The following is a 17,610-nucleotide window of genomic DNA, read 5'->3' as shown; positions in this document are numbered from 1 at the left end:
AAGGTTGCTAGGTTATTGATGTGAACTCAAGATGTGGATGTTTTCATATGATAGCCTTCTTATAAAGTGCTCTCATATCATTACAACGTCCTGACTACAGCAGCATTTTTAATTTTGTTTTATAAATGTTACTATGCACGTTGCCTATAATAATGGGATAAATGTACAGATCCGAGGGAGATTTAAATTGTTGTTGTTGCATCATAATTAAACTTGATTTTAACCTTAAGGTTGATGCAGCGCAGTGATGGCCCTTCATATAAAAGCTCCCTGATCTGGTGGGTAAAATACTGCAGTTTCCAGTGTTAATGCTAAACTAACCTGCTGGCTGTAGCTTCATATTGATCAGACAGACTATATAGATACAATATATTCACTCATCTCAATGCAAACGTAGGGTTCTTAAATCCATGAATACATTTTGCAAATCTTTAGATCCGATGTTAAAATAAAACTCCACCTGCAAGAAGTCTGCCGTACTTTCTAAGATCTGAAAATATCAAAAAAGTAATGTCTTTGATCCGATTAAAGTTTTGTAAATTTGAATCAAAACGCACTTCATATAATTAAAATATTATTTATTATATGACATAATTTAGTTAATAAAATAGAATACAAAGTTCTCACTCAGATATCGAGGATCTCTGTCGTAAACAACGATTTAACATACACACTCAAGTATCACTTTTCATTCAGGAGGTAAAACCAGCCATGATCTCTTTTCAAAATAATGTTAAGTCGAGCTGTCGACAGACGGGAGGGGGGGGGGGGGGGCTACGTGGTCAGCCGTTCCCTCCTCGACGGTCGGTCCAAACATGTCAGTGTGTCCGTCGTTCCCGGCCGCATCCAGGGATCAGTGGAGAGCGTTTCCACGGAGCCTCGGTGGTTGAGACTGTGAAGAGAATAGCGGGGAGGGGAGGAGCCGTCGTCGGACAGATCCACTGGTCCTGGAGGAGGGAGACGGGACAGTTAATACCAAAACCTGGCCCCCCCTTCTCATCTTAAAACCAGTCGTCTGCAGGAAAGCGTCACCCTGCACGGACCACTGCAGAACTCATCGTGCTCAATATCTAAAAGAAGGATTTGCAACGGCGATGCTTTTCTCTGTCCAACTAGAATCAGCACTTCCCTTTGAACATGTTGAACACTGGCTGGATGTAATGACCCCTGGGCTGCTGAAACCCATTAAAGCCCTAATGTACAGTTTTAACTCAGACATCTATATAAAATACTCCAGCGCATTCCTGGAAAAACAAAACTGCTTTGCTGATATTTGCATACAAAACTGGAATAACGACATAAAGTAACCAGCTGAACTCAATCTCTCAAGGTGTACCGGCTGCGTTGCTACGGCGACTGAGGGACATCAGGCGTCCTGACCCGTCCCGGCTCCGCCTCTCTCCACCGGGCTCTGCTTCCCGTCTGTCACCCGTGAGGGCGGAGTAGTCGTCCTGCTGGCCAAAGGGCCGGCTGGAAGCTGCTCGATCCTGAGAACAAGCAGAGGACACGAACACAGGACTTAAAAGAAAAAACTTTACAGCTGGAGCTTCGTTCATTAATTGTCGCTCACAGTCCACATGGTTATGGTTTTCAGCTACACCACCTGAGGGTGCTGTGGCCGTTTGGACAGCCTCCTCCTCTCCCTGGCTGACAGCGTGGGGGCTTTATCGAGCTCCGGGGTGCGCCGCACTGGGAAGGCCTCGCCTAGGGGGTCTGGAAAAAACACACACACACACACGCACACGCACACGCACACGCAAGATGAGCACCTGGAATCTCAAGAACACAAACTTGAGTGAGGACTTATGTGAAGTCCAATCAGACTTTTATATATATATATTCCTGAGCTGAGCTCTCCTGCTAGAGAGTATACGCCAATTAACGTAAATAGGGCTGAATATCTAAGTCACCCAAAACACAGTAAAATGCCTCCTTGTCCATAATGTCCTCTGCACGTATTTAGGGATAGCATTTATTTTTTAGAGGCAGAGAATACAAATCAAAGCTGAGACAGCCTGTAGCTCTACCTCGCCTCCAACTACGTCACCGTCACATCAAATGACGGCGCTGGATGCACATTTTGGAGCTTTAAACTCGGCCTGCTGGGTCATTACAGCGCGCTGAGGGATTTATTGCTTCAGTCGAACACAGTTACCATCAACACCACATCAGAAGGTGGTGAATTAAGGATAAGGATAAGGATGTTTTATTGTCATCGTACGAACATACAATGAAATTGAGTTGGCGACTCATCAGTACAGCAGCAACAGTTAAAAAGTGTATAAAAACATTAAGACAAGACGATTTAAAAACAAGACATTAAATAAATATATACAAGATAAAACAAGATAAAGCACAGGCATCAATGGCTTCAAAGTGAAAAATGTGCTTGGTTACAGTGTCGTGTTATTGACTATGTTTGTTTCAGCACTGTCCGGTGTGAGCTGGGTGGGGTGGTGGGTGGCGGTGGGGGGGTGATGGAGGAAACCGCTCTGGGGAAGAAGCTGTTCCTCAGCCTGTTAGTCCGGGTTTTGATGGTCAAGTATCTCCTTCCTGATGGTAGTGGAACAAACAAAGTGACCCGGGTGAGTGATGTCTGTGCAGATGTTTCTGGCCTTCTTCTGGAGGCGGCCAGCATACACAGTGTCCAGGTCAGGCAGGGTAACTCCCACAATCCTCTGTGCTGTTCTAACCACACGGGCCAGGTCCCTCCTGTTCTCTGCTGTGCAGCTGGCATACCACACAGTAAAGCACATACACAGGATGCTTTCGATCACGCTTCTGTAGAAGTTAACCAGAAGTGCAGGGGGCAGGCCAGCTTGTTTGAGCTTCCTCAGACCAGGTGTGATGTGTTCAGGGACCAAGTGAGGTCTTTAGTGATGTGGAGCCCCAGGAATTTGATGCTGTCCACCCTCTCCACCTCCTCCCCACTAATGTAGAGTGGAGAGGGTGTGGTCTTCCTGGATCTCCTGAAGTCCACTATGACTTCTTTGGTCTTGGTGGTGTTCAGGACCAGGTTGTTGTCCGAGCACCACTCAGCCAGATGTTGGACCTCCTGTCTGTAGTGTGTCTCGTCGTTGTTGGAGATGAGTCCCACCATAGTGGTGTCGTCAGCAAACTTCACTATTGTGTTGGAGGAATATGTGGCGGAGCAGTCCTGGGTGAAGAGGGTGAAGAGGGCCGGGCTGAGCACACAGCCCTGCGGTGCACCAGTGTTCAGGATGGTGGTTGTTGATGTCAGGTTCCCTATCCTGACATTCTGTGGTCTGTTTGAGAGAAAGTCCAGAATCCATGAACAGAGTGATGTAGAAAGTCCAAGGTTTTTGAGTTTATGCACCAGTTTATGGGGGATGATAGTGTTGAAGGCAGAGCTGAAGTCAATGAAGAGCATCCTGACGTATGTGTTAGGGTGCTCCAGGTGAGACAGGGCCGTATGAAGAGTGATGGAGACCGCGTCCTCCGTAGACCTGTTTGCTCGGTACGCAAACTGGTGGCTGTCCAGGTCTGCTGGGAGGACGTCCTTGATGTGTGATAGTATCGTCCTCTCGAAGCACTTCGTGATGACTGGGGTCAGGGCAACTGGGCGGTAGTCGTTGAGGCAGGTGACTGCGGTCTTTTTTGGGACAGGGACAATGGTGGTGGCTTTGAGGCAGGTGGGGACTGCAGCTTGTTGCAGGGAGAGGTTGAAGAGGTTAGTGAAAACCTCTGCTAGCTGGTCGGCACAGCTCTTCAGTGTGCGGCCCGACACTTTGTCCGGTCCCACTGCCTTGGTGATGTCGATCCTCCTCAGAGCGGACCTCACCTGGTGGTGCTGGAGGAAGAGTGTCTGCTCCTCCTTGGGCTGGGTCTTCTCAGCTGTTGCTCCGCTGTGCTGTCTATCAAAGCGGGCAAAGAAGCGGTTCAGGGTGTCGGGGAGTTCACTGTCCTGACTGATCTGTGTGGTACTGCTCTTGTAGTCAGTCAGGGTTTTAATACCTCTCCACATGCTCCGGGGGTCGTTGTTCCCTCAATGCGCTGTTTGTATCTGCGCTTGGCCTCTTTGATTCCCTTCTTCAGGTCCCTCCGGGCACTTTTATAGGCCGGTATGTCACCAGACCTGAAGGCAGCGTCTCTTGCTCCAAGCAGTAACCGCACGTTTCTGTCCAGCCAAGGTTTTTGATTTGGGAACACTTTGATGGTTTTGGTGGTCGTTACTGTCTCAGTGCAAAAGTGTAGGTAGGGCAGGACAGCCGAGGTGTACTCCTCCAGGTCAGCTCCCTGTGAAAACACTTCCCAGTCCGTGCTTTCAAAGCAGTCCTGCAGAAGTGAAGCAGTGTCGTTGCTCCATACTTGAATGGTTTTGACAGCTGGTCTAGTTTTGCAAATTACTGGTTTATATGATGGAGTCATTATCAGAGAGAGGTGGTCTGATAAGCCGAGGTGTGGAGATGGTGCAGCTTTGTAAGCTCCCGAGATGTTGGTGTACACCTGGTCCAAAGTGTTCTTGTCTCTGGTGGGGAAGCTTACATTTCTGTGGAACTTGGGCAGCACAGTCTTTAGTTCTGCGTGGTTGAAGTCTCCCGCCACAATCACAGCTCCCTCCGGATGAGCGTTTAGCTGGTTGCTAACAGTGCTATGTAGCTCCTCCAGAGCTAGCTTCGCGTTAGCATGTGGTGGGATGTAAACAGCTGTGATCAGGATGGCAGAAAGTTCCCTCGGCAAATAGAACGGTCTGCATTTCACAGCCAGGTATTCTAAGTCCGGGGAGCAGTGTTTCCCAATGATGTCCGTAGCTGTACACCAGTCATTGTTCACGTAGATAAACACTCCTCCACCTCTGCTCTTACCAGAGTCTCCAGTCCTGTCTCCTCGGTAAACCGTTCGACCCGCTAGCTCGATAGCTTCGTTGGGAACGGTACTGTCCAGCCAAGTCTCTGAAATTACCATCACACAGCTGCTCATGTTGTGCGACGTAATCCTTAGCCTCATTTCGTCGATCTTGTTGACGAGTGACCGGGAATTTGCCAGAAAAAGACTCGGTAGAGCTGGTCGGTTGGGGTTAGCTCGTAGCCTAATTATCCCCTTAAGTTGTAGAAACATTAAAAGCACTCATTTTAGATGAAATCACAAGCATACAGACGATGACATTGTGTTGAAAAGGATCCATTTTTTTAACTTCCTGCCTCAAGACCACAAGCAATACTTCTTATTAACTTTGACTTTGACTTACAGCATCCTGCTGTAACAAGACTGGTGAAGTCATGTTTGTTCTGTAGCAGCTCTGAGGTTTCTCTAAGACCGATAGCCCCGGCGTTACTGCACCTATAGCATTAAAGATGTGTCGCACGTGTCGTTTCAAATAATGACGGTGAAAATGTCTTACCAATGAAAGCACTCTCTGAGTCCAGCAGGGAACCTCTGGCAGACCTCCCCATCACACTCCTCTGGAACGCAGACAACTGGTTTAAACAAACCACTCCAACGGTTACACGTTAGTGACGGTGCATCTCTGAGAGGGAATGTTTGGAGCTGAAGTACAGCCGCTATTCTTTCTGTTCAACTCACCAGATAACAATTCTGCCGTGGCGGGGACAGGTCACAATAATCTGCAACACAAGGATTTAAAATGTGATTATTTTTATTACCAGAGAAATATCAAAAACCATAGACCTCATTTATTAACATGTGATCTGCATATCCTATCTGAATAAGGAGCACAATGTTGGTGAACCAGACCACCTCCAGGGGCTAGTTCCTCTGACTAATGTGCATATTGAGATCCAATCACAACACGGGCCCAACTGAGAAAACCAGACTACGTATTAATACCAGGTGTGAATACGAAAACCAACGGATTAGAGTTCATTATCCAGTAACAGATCGCATGTCAATATCAAGCGTAGATGGGAACACATAGAAGCTATATTCATCCTCAACAAACTATAGCATGATAACAGTGAAAAGATAAACATGATGTCTAAGTGAAACTACTGCAAAGTGATAAGTGGGACATGGCTCTGACCGTCCTGGACTGTAGACCCCCGGCTGCTGTAGTCCCGCCTCCTCCTGCCGGCCACACCCACTTCCTCCGTCTTAGGACCCTCCCTGAAGCCCAGCCTGGACTCGCCGTCTGACACACACACACACACACACACACACACACACACACACACACACACACACACACACACACACACACACACACACACACACACACACACACACACACACACACACACACACACACACACACACACACACACACACACACACACACACACACACACACACACACACGTCAGCTAAAGGCGCTGGTTTGCGGCAGAGCACGGTGAACACCGTAGGACTTGTGTATTACCGGAGTATTTGAGCTGAAGGGAGTCGTGGATTCGCAGCAGGTTACTGGGCTCCGTGTTTCTGGAGTTGGGCCGTCGGACCGGAGCCTGGAGCCGCAGCCTGGCCATGTCGAACACGTCCACCTGGCGACGCTCCACATGTCTGCAGAAAGAAAGACAGAAGACACTCAAATGTGGACAAACTGAATTGGTATCAGCCACTCAAATGGCACAGCAGAATCCTGACACAATATTAACCAGAAAGTCACTTATTTCTACCATTTATCCATCACTTTTGGTGTCTACTTGAACTGTTACGTAGCGTGCTACTAAGTGATCGTGATGCTGGGTCAGACCTGTCACTCAGAGGAGAGTCGAACTCGTCCCAGTCGACCTGCTGCAGACGACCCTCCAGCCTCTTCTCTTCGCTGCGAAGATGCCGACGCAGCGCCGACAGCTCGCTGAACACGTCGCGCTGGTCACCTGGAAACACACACACAGGCAACACCCGAAACAGTGGTTTCCTTTCTTACACCGGTTCTCAGTACTGAGCTTCAACTAGCACAAAGAATATCACAAATACGACACGGTCAGTAAATGATTGCACTGCCCGTTGAACTCGCTGCCAAATCTGCAGTGTCTCAGCGTTCGGTTTAGACCGCTTCTGTGCTCGGGTGACATTGTGTAACCCGCTGGCTGATGCAGTACCTTCAGCTCGGAGCTGGTTCCTACGAGCCGGGACAGGAGGGGACTGGAGACCAGACAAAGAGCGCTCCTGAAAGAGACATGAAAGAGTTGAGAACAGAGACACCCAAAGGGAAAGAGAACACATCCGGGGAGGAAGTAGCTGAGAACATATCCTGTGTTATACAGAGGCGTGAGTGTGTGTGTGTGTGTGTGTGTGTGTGTGTGTGACTCACATACAGGAGGGCTGTTGAATGCTGGCTGTCAACAGTGGGCGGTCTGGGGGTGTACTGGTGTAGCCCAGGTCTCTTCTGCAGGGTGGGGATTGGTGGTGAGGGCTCCCTACACACCTAAGAACACACAGCCGCCCACTCGCTGCATTAAAGCTTCAAATATATTACTGTACATATCAGACACTAGAACATGTGCATTAGAATATGAGAATGGAAACACGGCTATAGTTTTATTATCCAGCTATATTATCCATATTATAGAGTGATGCAAGTCATGCATCAAGTATTTATATACTGGCAACACTTGCATAAGTAAAGTGTTGCCACTTTCGACAGCTTCCCATTTGACACTTGTGGTCACTTTGAATGCCTCTCGGTCACAGCAGTCAGTGAACTAACCTCCTCCACCCGAGCCTGCCTCTCCCTCTCATACTGCCTCCTCAGTGCTGCCCTCTCCTCCTCCTCCTTCGCTTCATTCTTCTCCCTCTCCAGTTCCTCCTTCCTCCGCTCGGCCAGTTGAATCAGCTCCTCGTTCTTGACCTTTTGCTGAGAGACGGAGAACAGAGAGATGGAGGGAAAGGGGAGAGAATTGGAAATGATTAAAGACAAGTGTAAACCCTACCTATGACTTGTTTTTTATTATCTTAGCGCCTCACCTCCATTTCCTTCCGTTTCTTCCTCTCTCGCTCTTCATCAAACTCCCTCTGGATGCGAGCCCTCTGCTCCGCCAGCCTCTTCTCCTCTTTCTCCTCCTCCAGTCTGCTCCGTTCCCTCTCCTCTGCCTTTTTCAGCATTTTCTCATCAATCTGTAAGCGAATGCAGATGATAGACAACATGAAGTACATCAACAGAACCCACAAACAACTTTGACATTAAACTCGACAGAACTTTACTTTTTTTGTCGATTTTGACTTTTCCCCACATGTCCCGTCTCTCTCCACTTTCACGATCAATTAAAGGCATACAATGGCCAAACAAAGAGCTAACGTTAGCCACATCCAACCTCAGCCAGAGCGTTTGCTAGGTTTGATTTAGCCAACATAAACTTTTGTTTAAACCACTTCTTGCAAGGTGCTTCAGAAATCAAATAAACGATCAACGAAGGATAATTCTTCTTTGTGCTCTATCAGTCAATTCTTACCTTTTTCTATTTGCTGATGTCACCCCAGGATCAGCTGTGACCATAAAATTCTCTACAGACAAAGTCCTCCTGCTTCCCTTTAACTGGCTAACATCCCACCCACTGCCCGTGGACATGTAAACGTCACGGTCTGTGAGCCGTAAACAGTTTAATCTGATTTTTTGGCATTATGAATAACTACTGTTCTACCGTTTGTAGAAACAGTCTTTTAGTTGATGGTCTAGTTTGCTAATGTTGGTCACAGACAGGCATCAGTATTAAATTGAGACCGTTTCATAACTAGGGTTGGGTATCGTTTGGGTTTTTTCCGATACCGGTGCTAAAACGATACTTTTAAAACGATACCGGTGCCTAAACGGTGCCTGAACCGATACATTTTCTTCAAATTGAACAATATATTAACTGTTAAAGTATACTATAAATATAAATAAATACAAAACACTTGGCTTCAAACTACAGCTTCAAACTTTTTAACTTCAAACTATGAACAATATATTAACTGTTAACAGTTTACAGTATACTTTAATAAATATAGGTAAACACACACACACACACACACACACACACACTACAGCTTCAAACTTCAGCAATTATTTTGCAGAAATATGAGCATATATGCCTTCTCTTGCAAAATACGACCTCTCCTGACTTATTTTATTTTATTTAACCAGTTGGTGGCGCTAATGCGCCAATTCGTCGTTTGCCAACCGCCACTACACCTCAAAGAAGAAGAAGAAGAAGGTGTGCATGTTAGCGCTAAGTACCCGGATGTCGATAGAGGAAGTCAGGAGCCTGCCAGCCGTATGACAGATCTCGTTCTTTGTTTTTTTTAATAAATCATGGCCGAAGCTTCGCCAGAATGATGGAAGGGTTTGTTTCTAAGCGCGCACGGCTCGTCCGGTTGTAATAATACTATGAGTGAGGAGCGGAGGACCGAGGCTATCGTTAGCTAACCTATGACGGAGTCATCAGAGTAGTGTCAAAAAAGTATTTCAATCGGCTCAGGCACCGAAAGGAGGCACCGAAATCTGCGTTGCATTTCGGTCCGGTAGATACCGGTCGTATAGGAACCGGTACCATACCGGCACCCAACCTTATTCATAACCAGTTAAAAGAACTTGCATTAACTTTAATTCAGAAAAATATATATTTTTTTTATTTCTATTGAGGCACGAAACAAAATAACAAAACGGATGGTGGGCTGCCAGCAGAAGTGAGGAGAAGGCTCGACAAGCCTCCCATAAGACACAGGCAGTAGAGGTACCACCAGTAGATGAAAGCGGTACCTGCTGTTGGAGGGAGGCTTTGTACTTGTCCTGCTCATGGAGCTGGTGCTGGGTGGGCTGGTTGGAAAACACACAGCCTCTGGCGAACTGGGGGGTTTGGGCATGGCTGAAACCTACAAAAGACAGAAATTCTACTTGAGTAGGACCAAAGAACCTTCTTTTCAAATGGAATCCGACAGAGCAGTAGCCGAGGACACCAGTATATTGGTGTAAGATGGAACAAACCCCCACAGAGGTTTTGTGTTCTACAGTGCTATGTGTGTGACTGTGTGGAAAGTGCAGGCTGCAATGCTAACAACATGCTAACGGTCACGGCTACAACACAAAGAGAAGAAAGGCGGTTACGGTACCAGAGAGCCTGTCACTAGTGTCGTGGCTGCTGCACTCTGCTACAGTACCGGAGACCCTCTCGCTGGGGTCGGTGAGCTCTGCTCGGCGGGCCGTGGCTCTCCTCTGCCACTGCTCCGGGTTGATGTAGGCCTCCACATTCAGTTTGTGCATCTGGTGGAGGTCAGCTGGTCCACAAGAAGAGGAGGAGAGAACTTATCATTGGTGGACCAAAAAAAAAAAAAAAAAACCTTTCACGGTATTTTAAGAATCAGACACTAAACTGTGGGACCTACCGATCAGGTTTCCAGTGCTGTCTCTGAGCGGGGCTCCTCCTCCACCTCGACCCCACGGCTGGTGCTTCTTCATGTCTGCCTCCAGCTGGGCCTCGTAGCGCTCCTCATCCTCCCTCTCCACGCGCCTCTGTTCCTGTTGCTGCTGGATCTGTAGTACAGCATTTTCTATCAGAATCCTCAAATGACATCGTTATTCTCTAAACACTGAGAAATAGTATTTATCAGCAGCATCTTAGACTAGAAATAGAAACCCTTTTTATTGTCATATACACGAAATTTGACCTCTGCATTTGACCCATCCCTGTATATAGGGAGCAGTGGGCTGCCATGGGATTGAGGGGGAACTGGGATGTAAAGTACCAGCTGAGTAGGGAGGAGATCTCACAACACGTCTACGGTGGACCGTCTACAAATGAATGAGGATCTAAGGGGCGGACTCCACTTTCACTAGATCTTTTAGTCTTAACTAGGTCTGTTTTACCTTGTTGTAAAGCTCGCTGCGCCCTCCGCTGGAAGCTTCCTGCCAACATATCACAGACTAGGATGCAGTGAGAGTTCAAAGAAACATGCGAACAACCAAAGAGGAGCCGAGCCAAGGTGATGCTGTTCATACACAGCCATTTATTGTGGGTTTAACCCATAATGAAGTACAAATGAATGTACAAATCCTTTACCGTCTTTAACTATTGACGTTCAAAAGCTTTTTGCATTATTCTCCGAAACACCAGAGGGCGGACGGACAAACAAACCGTACCGTGAAGAAGCAAGACGTCAACGAGCGTAACTGGAAAAATCAAGAATTAAATGTATAATAATAATAATAATAAAAAGGTTAAATATCCTGTAAACGATTCGATTTGGCTGGCTAAACATCAATCAAATTCCTGTTTCTAAAGCATTTAAAAACTAATTTGCCATCTTTTGTAAAATCTTCAGACTTCTTAATAGTGCTTTTATCAGTGAGCTATTTGTGAAGTTCATGCACGGAAAGCCGCGAGCATGAGCAGGCAGCGGGCGCCTCGTTACATACAGAAAACCAGAGGCACGAGGTGGAAACTTCATCCATGTCCTTGGATACTGTAATTATAATGCAACCATTAAGATCTACACACCCAGACTGAGCTCCTTGTGTTTCAGAGGAACGTGATGATTCCAATGCACGATGGCAGTAGGAAGGTTTACCCACCTGTTGTTTCAAAGCCTCCCTGTAGCTCAAAACTCTCTCCGGGGTTGATCTGGATCTGTCGGAGGGGAAAACCCTGACGTGCGACTCCACAGGGGCCGTCTCACTGCTAGGCCTGTCAGGAGAGTTGCAGAATCACATTTAATATTTAAGTTTATTATTATTCAAGTCCATTCTGTTAGGTTAGAAAGGCTGACTACAAGAGGCTGTATTGACCTCTATTGTTTTTGGCTCATATTCTTCAGAACAATTGGTTGAATTTAAATGAGATGACAGGACCATAAGATGCCTGGGAGTTGGTAAAGCAGATACAGTTAGCTGCTGAACACTTCCTGACCTTGCTTTCCAGGTCAAAGAGCTAAAAAGTGAGGGGGATATATTTACTGTGTTGGAGGCTCAGGGAAGCTGCTGCCACTGTGCTGGCTGTGGTTTCCAAAGTGGCTGGACGGAGCTCCTCCTGCTGGTACGTTCCAGTAGGACACGGGAGGAACAGACAAGGGACCATCTGGACACAGAAATTAAAACATTAAAATGTGGACGATAGCGCTGAACGTAGCATCTGTTTAGCCTTCCACCAATATGTTCACTAAGAGTGAAGGTTGTTCCGCTCCCTACATTTAGCAGAGGAGACCAGTGCTTACAGTGGGCCATGTTGGGGTCGAGCAGGTTTCTGGTGCCGTAGTAGTGATGGGGCTCTCCATACGGGCTCCTGTAGGCTTCACTGAGGGCTGGAGGAGGATGAGGAGCAAACAAGGGGATTCTGGAGATTCAAAGCAGAATATGAAACAATCAATGATGTTATACAACACAGTATCTCTTTTGTAAATGCTGAAATGTTCTGTAGGTCTTAATTTTCTGGCTGTATCTGGTGTTCTATATTGTGTTTTATGATATGAGCTACACAGTATGAGGTGAACTAACGAGACCAAAGTATTTGTTTATCTTTCACAACAGAAAAAAACAAAAAATAACATGTTGAATGGACTTGCCAGCAACTTAAATGTTTTTTTTAAATAACACAACTAGAGTTTCAAGTTATCCTCTTTAGATGTTTTAGGAAACATCGTTTGTAGGATTTGCCATTGTTGGTGGCGGAGTCCGCCATTTACGAGCTGAATTCACACGCACAGGAGATTAAAAGTAAATGATACATTCATGCAATCTAGCGTTACCATGTCCAATTTTATCGAATTGATTTCACCCTCACTGTTCAGAATTCACTCTCCCACAGCCCAGTGTTAAATTTGAGGAAACACAAGGTGGCTTTTATTGTGACACAGTCACAGGAAACGCCATGCGCTTGTCACCAAGGTTATCGCCGACTGAAATCTTGAGAATTACAGCTCAACGTGAAGTTAAAATTCAAGGGGTACCTGGGAGTGTCCGTGGTTCTGGGGAAGGAGGGGCCAACAGGCTGGCTGTTGGGCGACAGGCTCAGGGCGGAGCTGTACTCCAGCAGAGGGGACTGGAAGGCCACATGGGGCTGCTCGGGAGGAGGAAGAGGAGTCTCTCTGACTCGCACACCCATCTTCACGTTATTAGGGAGGCCTCTGGATGAGGTCTCACTCCCTCCCGTTGCTGAAGGCTCCAAGGCCTGATGAGTTTCTCTTCGGCACAGACCAAACTGTCTGATTCGGTACGGCTGATTTGTGGAATTAGACAGAATTGAGAGATTGATGTATATGGCATGTATTCATATTCCCCTTTTAGTCGTATTTTCTGCGTGAGCTTGTTTTTTTTGCCACTATTTGGTGATAAGAATTATCATTATACTACTGCACTCAAGAGTTTGCTATGAACTGAGACACAACCATCATTCACAGATTACGTCCTTACAGATGCAGCTGGAGGGTCAAACACGTAAAATGGTCAGTGATTTGTATTCACCCACTGTGACCTCAAAAGTAACCAACAATCCTCTTTACACAGGTTACATGAGAGTGGGATGTCGTGAGGCCTACTGACCCGTTTCTCAGGATCGTTTGGTCCCGTTGCAGTGACTTTCAGCTCCAAATCTTTCTCCCTGCAACAAGGACAAGCATGAGCAAGCAGAGGTCTGGGGCTCTCCTCAGGAACACTTTGAGAAGACACAAGTGTTGCCAGGATGGTAAAAAAAAAAATATATATATGGACATGGATCAATAACAACACACCTCTTCTTGTTCCTATGCTGTTCAGCGATCTGCTCCTGCAGCTCCCGTCTGTAGCGCTCCTTCCTCCTCTGTAAGGCGTCCTCTGTATCGGCTGCTCCTGAAAACACAGAATACCACTTTGTTTTTTAAATAATGAAATGGCAGTTTAACTAATCAAAAACATTCTCCACTAAACAATAAGAACTGTCCTAACAGAACAACACATGTTCAAATTGACTATTAGCAGAGTCATTTGTAATAAGTAAAAACACTGTAAAAATGTCCTTTAACCTATTTTGAGGCCAGTGGCAAACTCCACATCCTCATTGTTGGTCAGTGCTCTCGATCCCCTGCCTACTAGATCCTCCCTCTGCTCCCTGGGAAAAGCAAAACAAAAACAGAAAAAAATGATAAGGACAAACAAGTGTGTGCTATTTTTTTATCACGCTCTTAACATACATGAATATACGTATACCTGCCATCGGTCTTATTGGATCGTCTCTTCTCATAACTGGCCTCGACCCCTATATGCCTGCGCCTTCTTCCTTCCAGCAGTTCCAGCTCCTTAAAGTATTCCTCCTCCTCCTCCTCCTCCTCCTCGGAGTCCCGGTCCAGAGGCTTCCCCAGCCTGTCACAGTGTCTGGGAAGTACTGACGCCTGCTCCTGGTCCGCCTCAGGACAGAGGGTCATCAGCTCAGCGAGACGCAAAGCCCTGTGCAGTCCCCTGCTGTCCTCTGTGAGAGTGGCTGCATCCCTCCGGGAGGGCGGGTGCTGTTTGGGAAGAACGCCCGTCTGGCTTTCAAGCAGGTGTTGCTGATGGAAACATGATTGAAAAAGGGAACGTTTGTTTAAAAAGACTGTGTGGGACTAGATCAGGTCCACAGCAACTATTTAAAGCAGAAATGTCAAGTTGGGTCATCGAGACTTATTTTGTTTAACTATTAATTTAACCATTTATTCACATTATTTGGACTAATATTTAGACTATTTATGCATTGCTTTCAGCTATTTCTGCATTATTTTTGCCTATTATAGCAGCCATTCATGCATTATTTTCAGCTAACTATTTGAACTTCTCTGCTTGCTATGTAGCTAGTATTCACTCTGTGACTAAATGTGACTATGGTTGTTACAGCTGACGAATGTATTTTTGTAATCAAATTGTAATTTCTGTTTTTTTAAATGAGTTGAGCTAATATACCATCTCTGCATTTATTCATTGGAAACAAACTGCTGAAGTACCTTCTGGGGTACAGGAACCACCTGGTCGGGAATCAACAATGTTTACATCGTATCTTACATGCATTTTGTATATTTTTGGAAACAGTCTTTTATTAAATCTTTATCCATAAAGAATGAGGGGGAGTTAGCACAACGTTTCTGTATCACTCATTCCTTTCAAACGACTGCTCTCCAGTAATAATGAGGAATTATTGTCCTTCGTTCAAAAAGCTGGCTGATAAAAACAGTAAAGGTTCTTAATTAAATTTGTGATATGTCAGCAACTCACTCAGTTTTGTAAAATCATAATTACCCTGTTCGGTCAAAGATATGATCTGGCAATCAAGTGACATCATTAAGTCGTTAAGAGACATTTACCTTGATGGATCTCCTATTATTGAGGCGAATTAACGGTCCAGGCTCTGCATGGCCAAAGTGCTTTTTCTGGAACATAAAATGTTGCCAACATGATTCCAACATTGTGACTTTTACACTTCCCTGGATCACAGCTTATGTCTGCGTTTCCTCTCTCATACGACTCGTGTTTCTTGCGGACCTCTGCGGTAGTGATATCTACCTTACAGTACAATCAAGCCCAATGTGAAAATAGAACTAAACAAAGCCTGAGCTGAGCTTGAAGCTCGCCTGCTACGGCCAAACACACGAGTAAACAGCCAAGTCCGTGACAGTCACCTGAGCCATGTAGCGCCTGTAGTCCATACGGAGTTCATGCTGCAGCCTCTGTTTCTTCCGCTCGTACTCCACGCCGAGTGGTAGACCCACGGTGCAACTCTCCTCTGACGAGATACATGCATCAATATTTTAACAGAGACGTGAGGAGAAGGGTTTTGTAGCAAAACAAGACAACTGACACTTTAAAGAAACAACTCATCCACCCTGACAAACATTGCTCACATCATGAGGTCGTGTTAATGATAGACTTCAGGGATTTGGTCATCTTTATGAAAAGAATCATCAAGAGTTTAGAAGGGGGAACTGTACCTTTCTCCTGTGCTATAGACTTGGGAGGGATGTTCTCCTTAGCAGTGGACTCGTAGGCTCTGTGGGGTTTTGCCTATCAGTCAAAAACAGAACATCATACATTAAGAGAAACCCACAACAGGATCCCTGCTAAGGGGTTATCCCCGTGCTCTGGTCATATATATTTACATTTCACGCAATACCTTTGCATGTCATTTGTTTTGGCTCGTGTGTTCTAGAAAATGAAGTGGCTGAAACATATATTGTCCATCACTGGATTCACCTCGGGGGGGTTAAACAAAAGGTCATGCAGCAGAATTTGACTAAATGAATGTATGTATAAGAAGTGGTTTCAATCCTGCTCCTGAACCAGTTCACAGCTTATAACCCGACAGCCATCATTCCAACACACCTTTATTTCCATGTACGGAGGGTCGTGTTCCAAACGGGCTTTATCCTCGGCCATTCTCGCCTTCCGCTCCCTGATGAACTTCTCCAGCTCGTCGTCCATCTCCTTGGGGCAAAGTCAGAAAACACAACTGAGAACACAAAATGTCATGCTTGGCATAATGTAAGAGCAACATTTGACAAAAAATGAAAAAAAGTGTAAAATGGTGAAAGACTCAAGGCTGCACATTTTAATTGGGTAGTTAATTACTAATATTTAATAGGACATTGGAGAATGGGGTTTCCACTGTGTGCCAAGGAGGGACAAATGTAAACAAAGCAAAGACTACATGTGACTAATGTGTTCCTCCTCTCTCTAATAAGCCAGTGCTAATCAATTCAATCACCACAAAGCTGGAATGAACATTAATCATTTTGTACTTTTGAGGCACTTTGCAGTTTATTTTAGGGGTGCAGTGCATTATATGATGAATCCAAGAAAGGTCAGTCCACGTGTCTTGGGTGCCATTATATATATATATATATTTTTTTTTTAAGGAATCAAAATAATGGTCATATGCTTCGATGATCTGAAATAGGAAATGAACTACAACCCTTCGACCTAACCGCTGTGAAGGGCCGGACGAGTCGGTGACTGTTTCTTTAATTTCCCGTTGTCAGGCAACCACAATGAACAAGATAGCGTCACTTTTGCCTACTGATAGCATTAACCTGCTAAACAGTATTAGCTTAGCGGCTATCATAACAAGTATTGTTAATATCAAAATAATACGTTAAACACGTTGTATGGGGTGGGTGATGGTTGTTTAGTCCGTTTAAAGGAATATATAGCTTAGCTACTTAAGTTAGCCTGTTAGCTTTAACTTCAGGAAAGGCAAACCCAAAGTAAAGCCAAACGACACAGAAATGAGGAAAGCTAACATTAGCTAACTAAATACTAGCTCCTCGTCCAGCTAGCGTTAGCTCTCTAATGTAACTACCAATAGCCTGTTGTACTCGTTTACTGTAAACATGACCTACCATTGAGCGATGTTAACATATGGTGTTGCCGGATAAGGCAATGTTTGCTAGCCTGCAAATGTTAGTGGTGCCTTGGTCGTCCAGTTTGAGTTCAGCATCACGAGCAAGTTTATATATCATAATAATACTGCACTACTTCCGGGGTTTAAGTCTCAAAATAAAAGCCCATGTGAGAAAACCGGCTGCACACCATTGTTACATTGTTGTATATCTCAGCTGGTTATACAATATTCTGTGAGCGTTAGAAAGGCTCAGACATTATGCACGGTTCATTGTTTTCATCTCTGTTCATCCACGTCTGGATATCAGGAACATTATTTCAGGCTTTTCTAAAAGCAGGGCCCTAATATTTATGAATATTTTCATCGGGGCTTTCCATTCTAA

General features: G+C 45.5%; 1 protein-coding gene across 12 annotated transcripts; it reads right to left on the bottom strand.

The window, feature by feature from the left end:
* Positions 1–561: 561 nt before the first annotated feature.
* On the bottom strand, positions 562–17,342 carry LOC142962507 (centrosome and spindle pole associated protein 1-like). Of its 12 annotated transcripts, none has more exons than XM_076103035.1 (30): positions 17,227–17,342; positions 16,211–16,312; positions 15,820–15,892; positions 15,511–15,614; positions 15,196–15,261; positions 14,839–14,859; positions 14,072–14,409; positions 13,888–13,973; positions 13,618–13,714; positions 13,430–13,487; positions 12,838–13,106; positions 12,106–12,224; positions 11,849–11,969; positions 11,468–11,579; positions 10,763–10,801; positions 10,282–10,429; positions 10,009–10,173; positions 9,659–9,771; positions 7,888–8,037; positions 7,631–7,777; positions 7,235–7,348; positions 7,023–7,089; positions 6,671–6,797; positions 6,338–6,477; positions 6,002–6,109; positions 5,545–5,585; positions 5,363–5,438; positions 1,604–1,713; positions 1,337–1,487; positions 562–947 (listed from the first exon to the last, which is right to left on the bottom strand). In XM_076103035.1, the coding sequence occupies exons 1-30, from the start codon at positions 17,227–17,229 to the stop codon at positions 775–777; spliced, it is 3,438 nt and encodes a 1,145-aa protein (XP_075959150.1). In that variant the 5' UTR covers positions 17,230–17,342; the 3' UTR covers positions 562–774. The 12 variants fall into 12 exon arrangements, with proteins under 12 accessions (XP_075959150.1, XP_075959152.1, XP_075959151.1 ...); XM_076103037.1 differs by having other exon boundaries at positions 5,363–5,423; XM_076103036.1 differs by having other exon boundaries at positions 16,211–16,309; positions 17,227–17,275.
* Between the last annotated feature and the right edge of the window lie 268 nt (positions 17,343–17,610).

Source organism: Anarhichas minor, unplaced genomic scaffold, assembly GCF_050575085.1.
Source record: "Anarhichas minor isolate MPS153535 unplaced genomic scaffold, ASM5057508v1 ptg000028l, whole genome shotgun sequence".
Lineage (NCBI taxonomy): Eukaryota > Metazoa > Chordata > Actinopteri > Perciformes > Anarhichadidae > Anarhichas > Anarhichas minor.
The sequence above is the reverse complement of the archived record's forward strand: the minus strand, read 5'-3'. Positions and strand labels throughout refer to the sequence as shown.

Coding starts and splice junctions, on each gene's coding strand:
- LOC142962507 (XM_076103035.1), bottom strand. Junction 10,430..10,762: donor GCAGCGAGCTTTACAACAAG/GTAAAACAGACC, acceptor GCTGTACTACAG/ATCCAGCAGCAACAGGAACA. Junction 8,038..9,658: donor AAGCCTCCCTCCAACAGCAG/GTACCGCTTTCA, acceptor ATTCGCTTACAG/ATTGATGAGAAAATGCTGAA.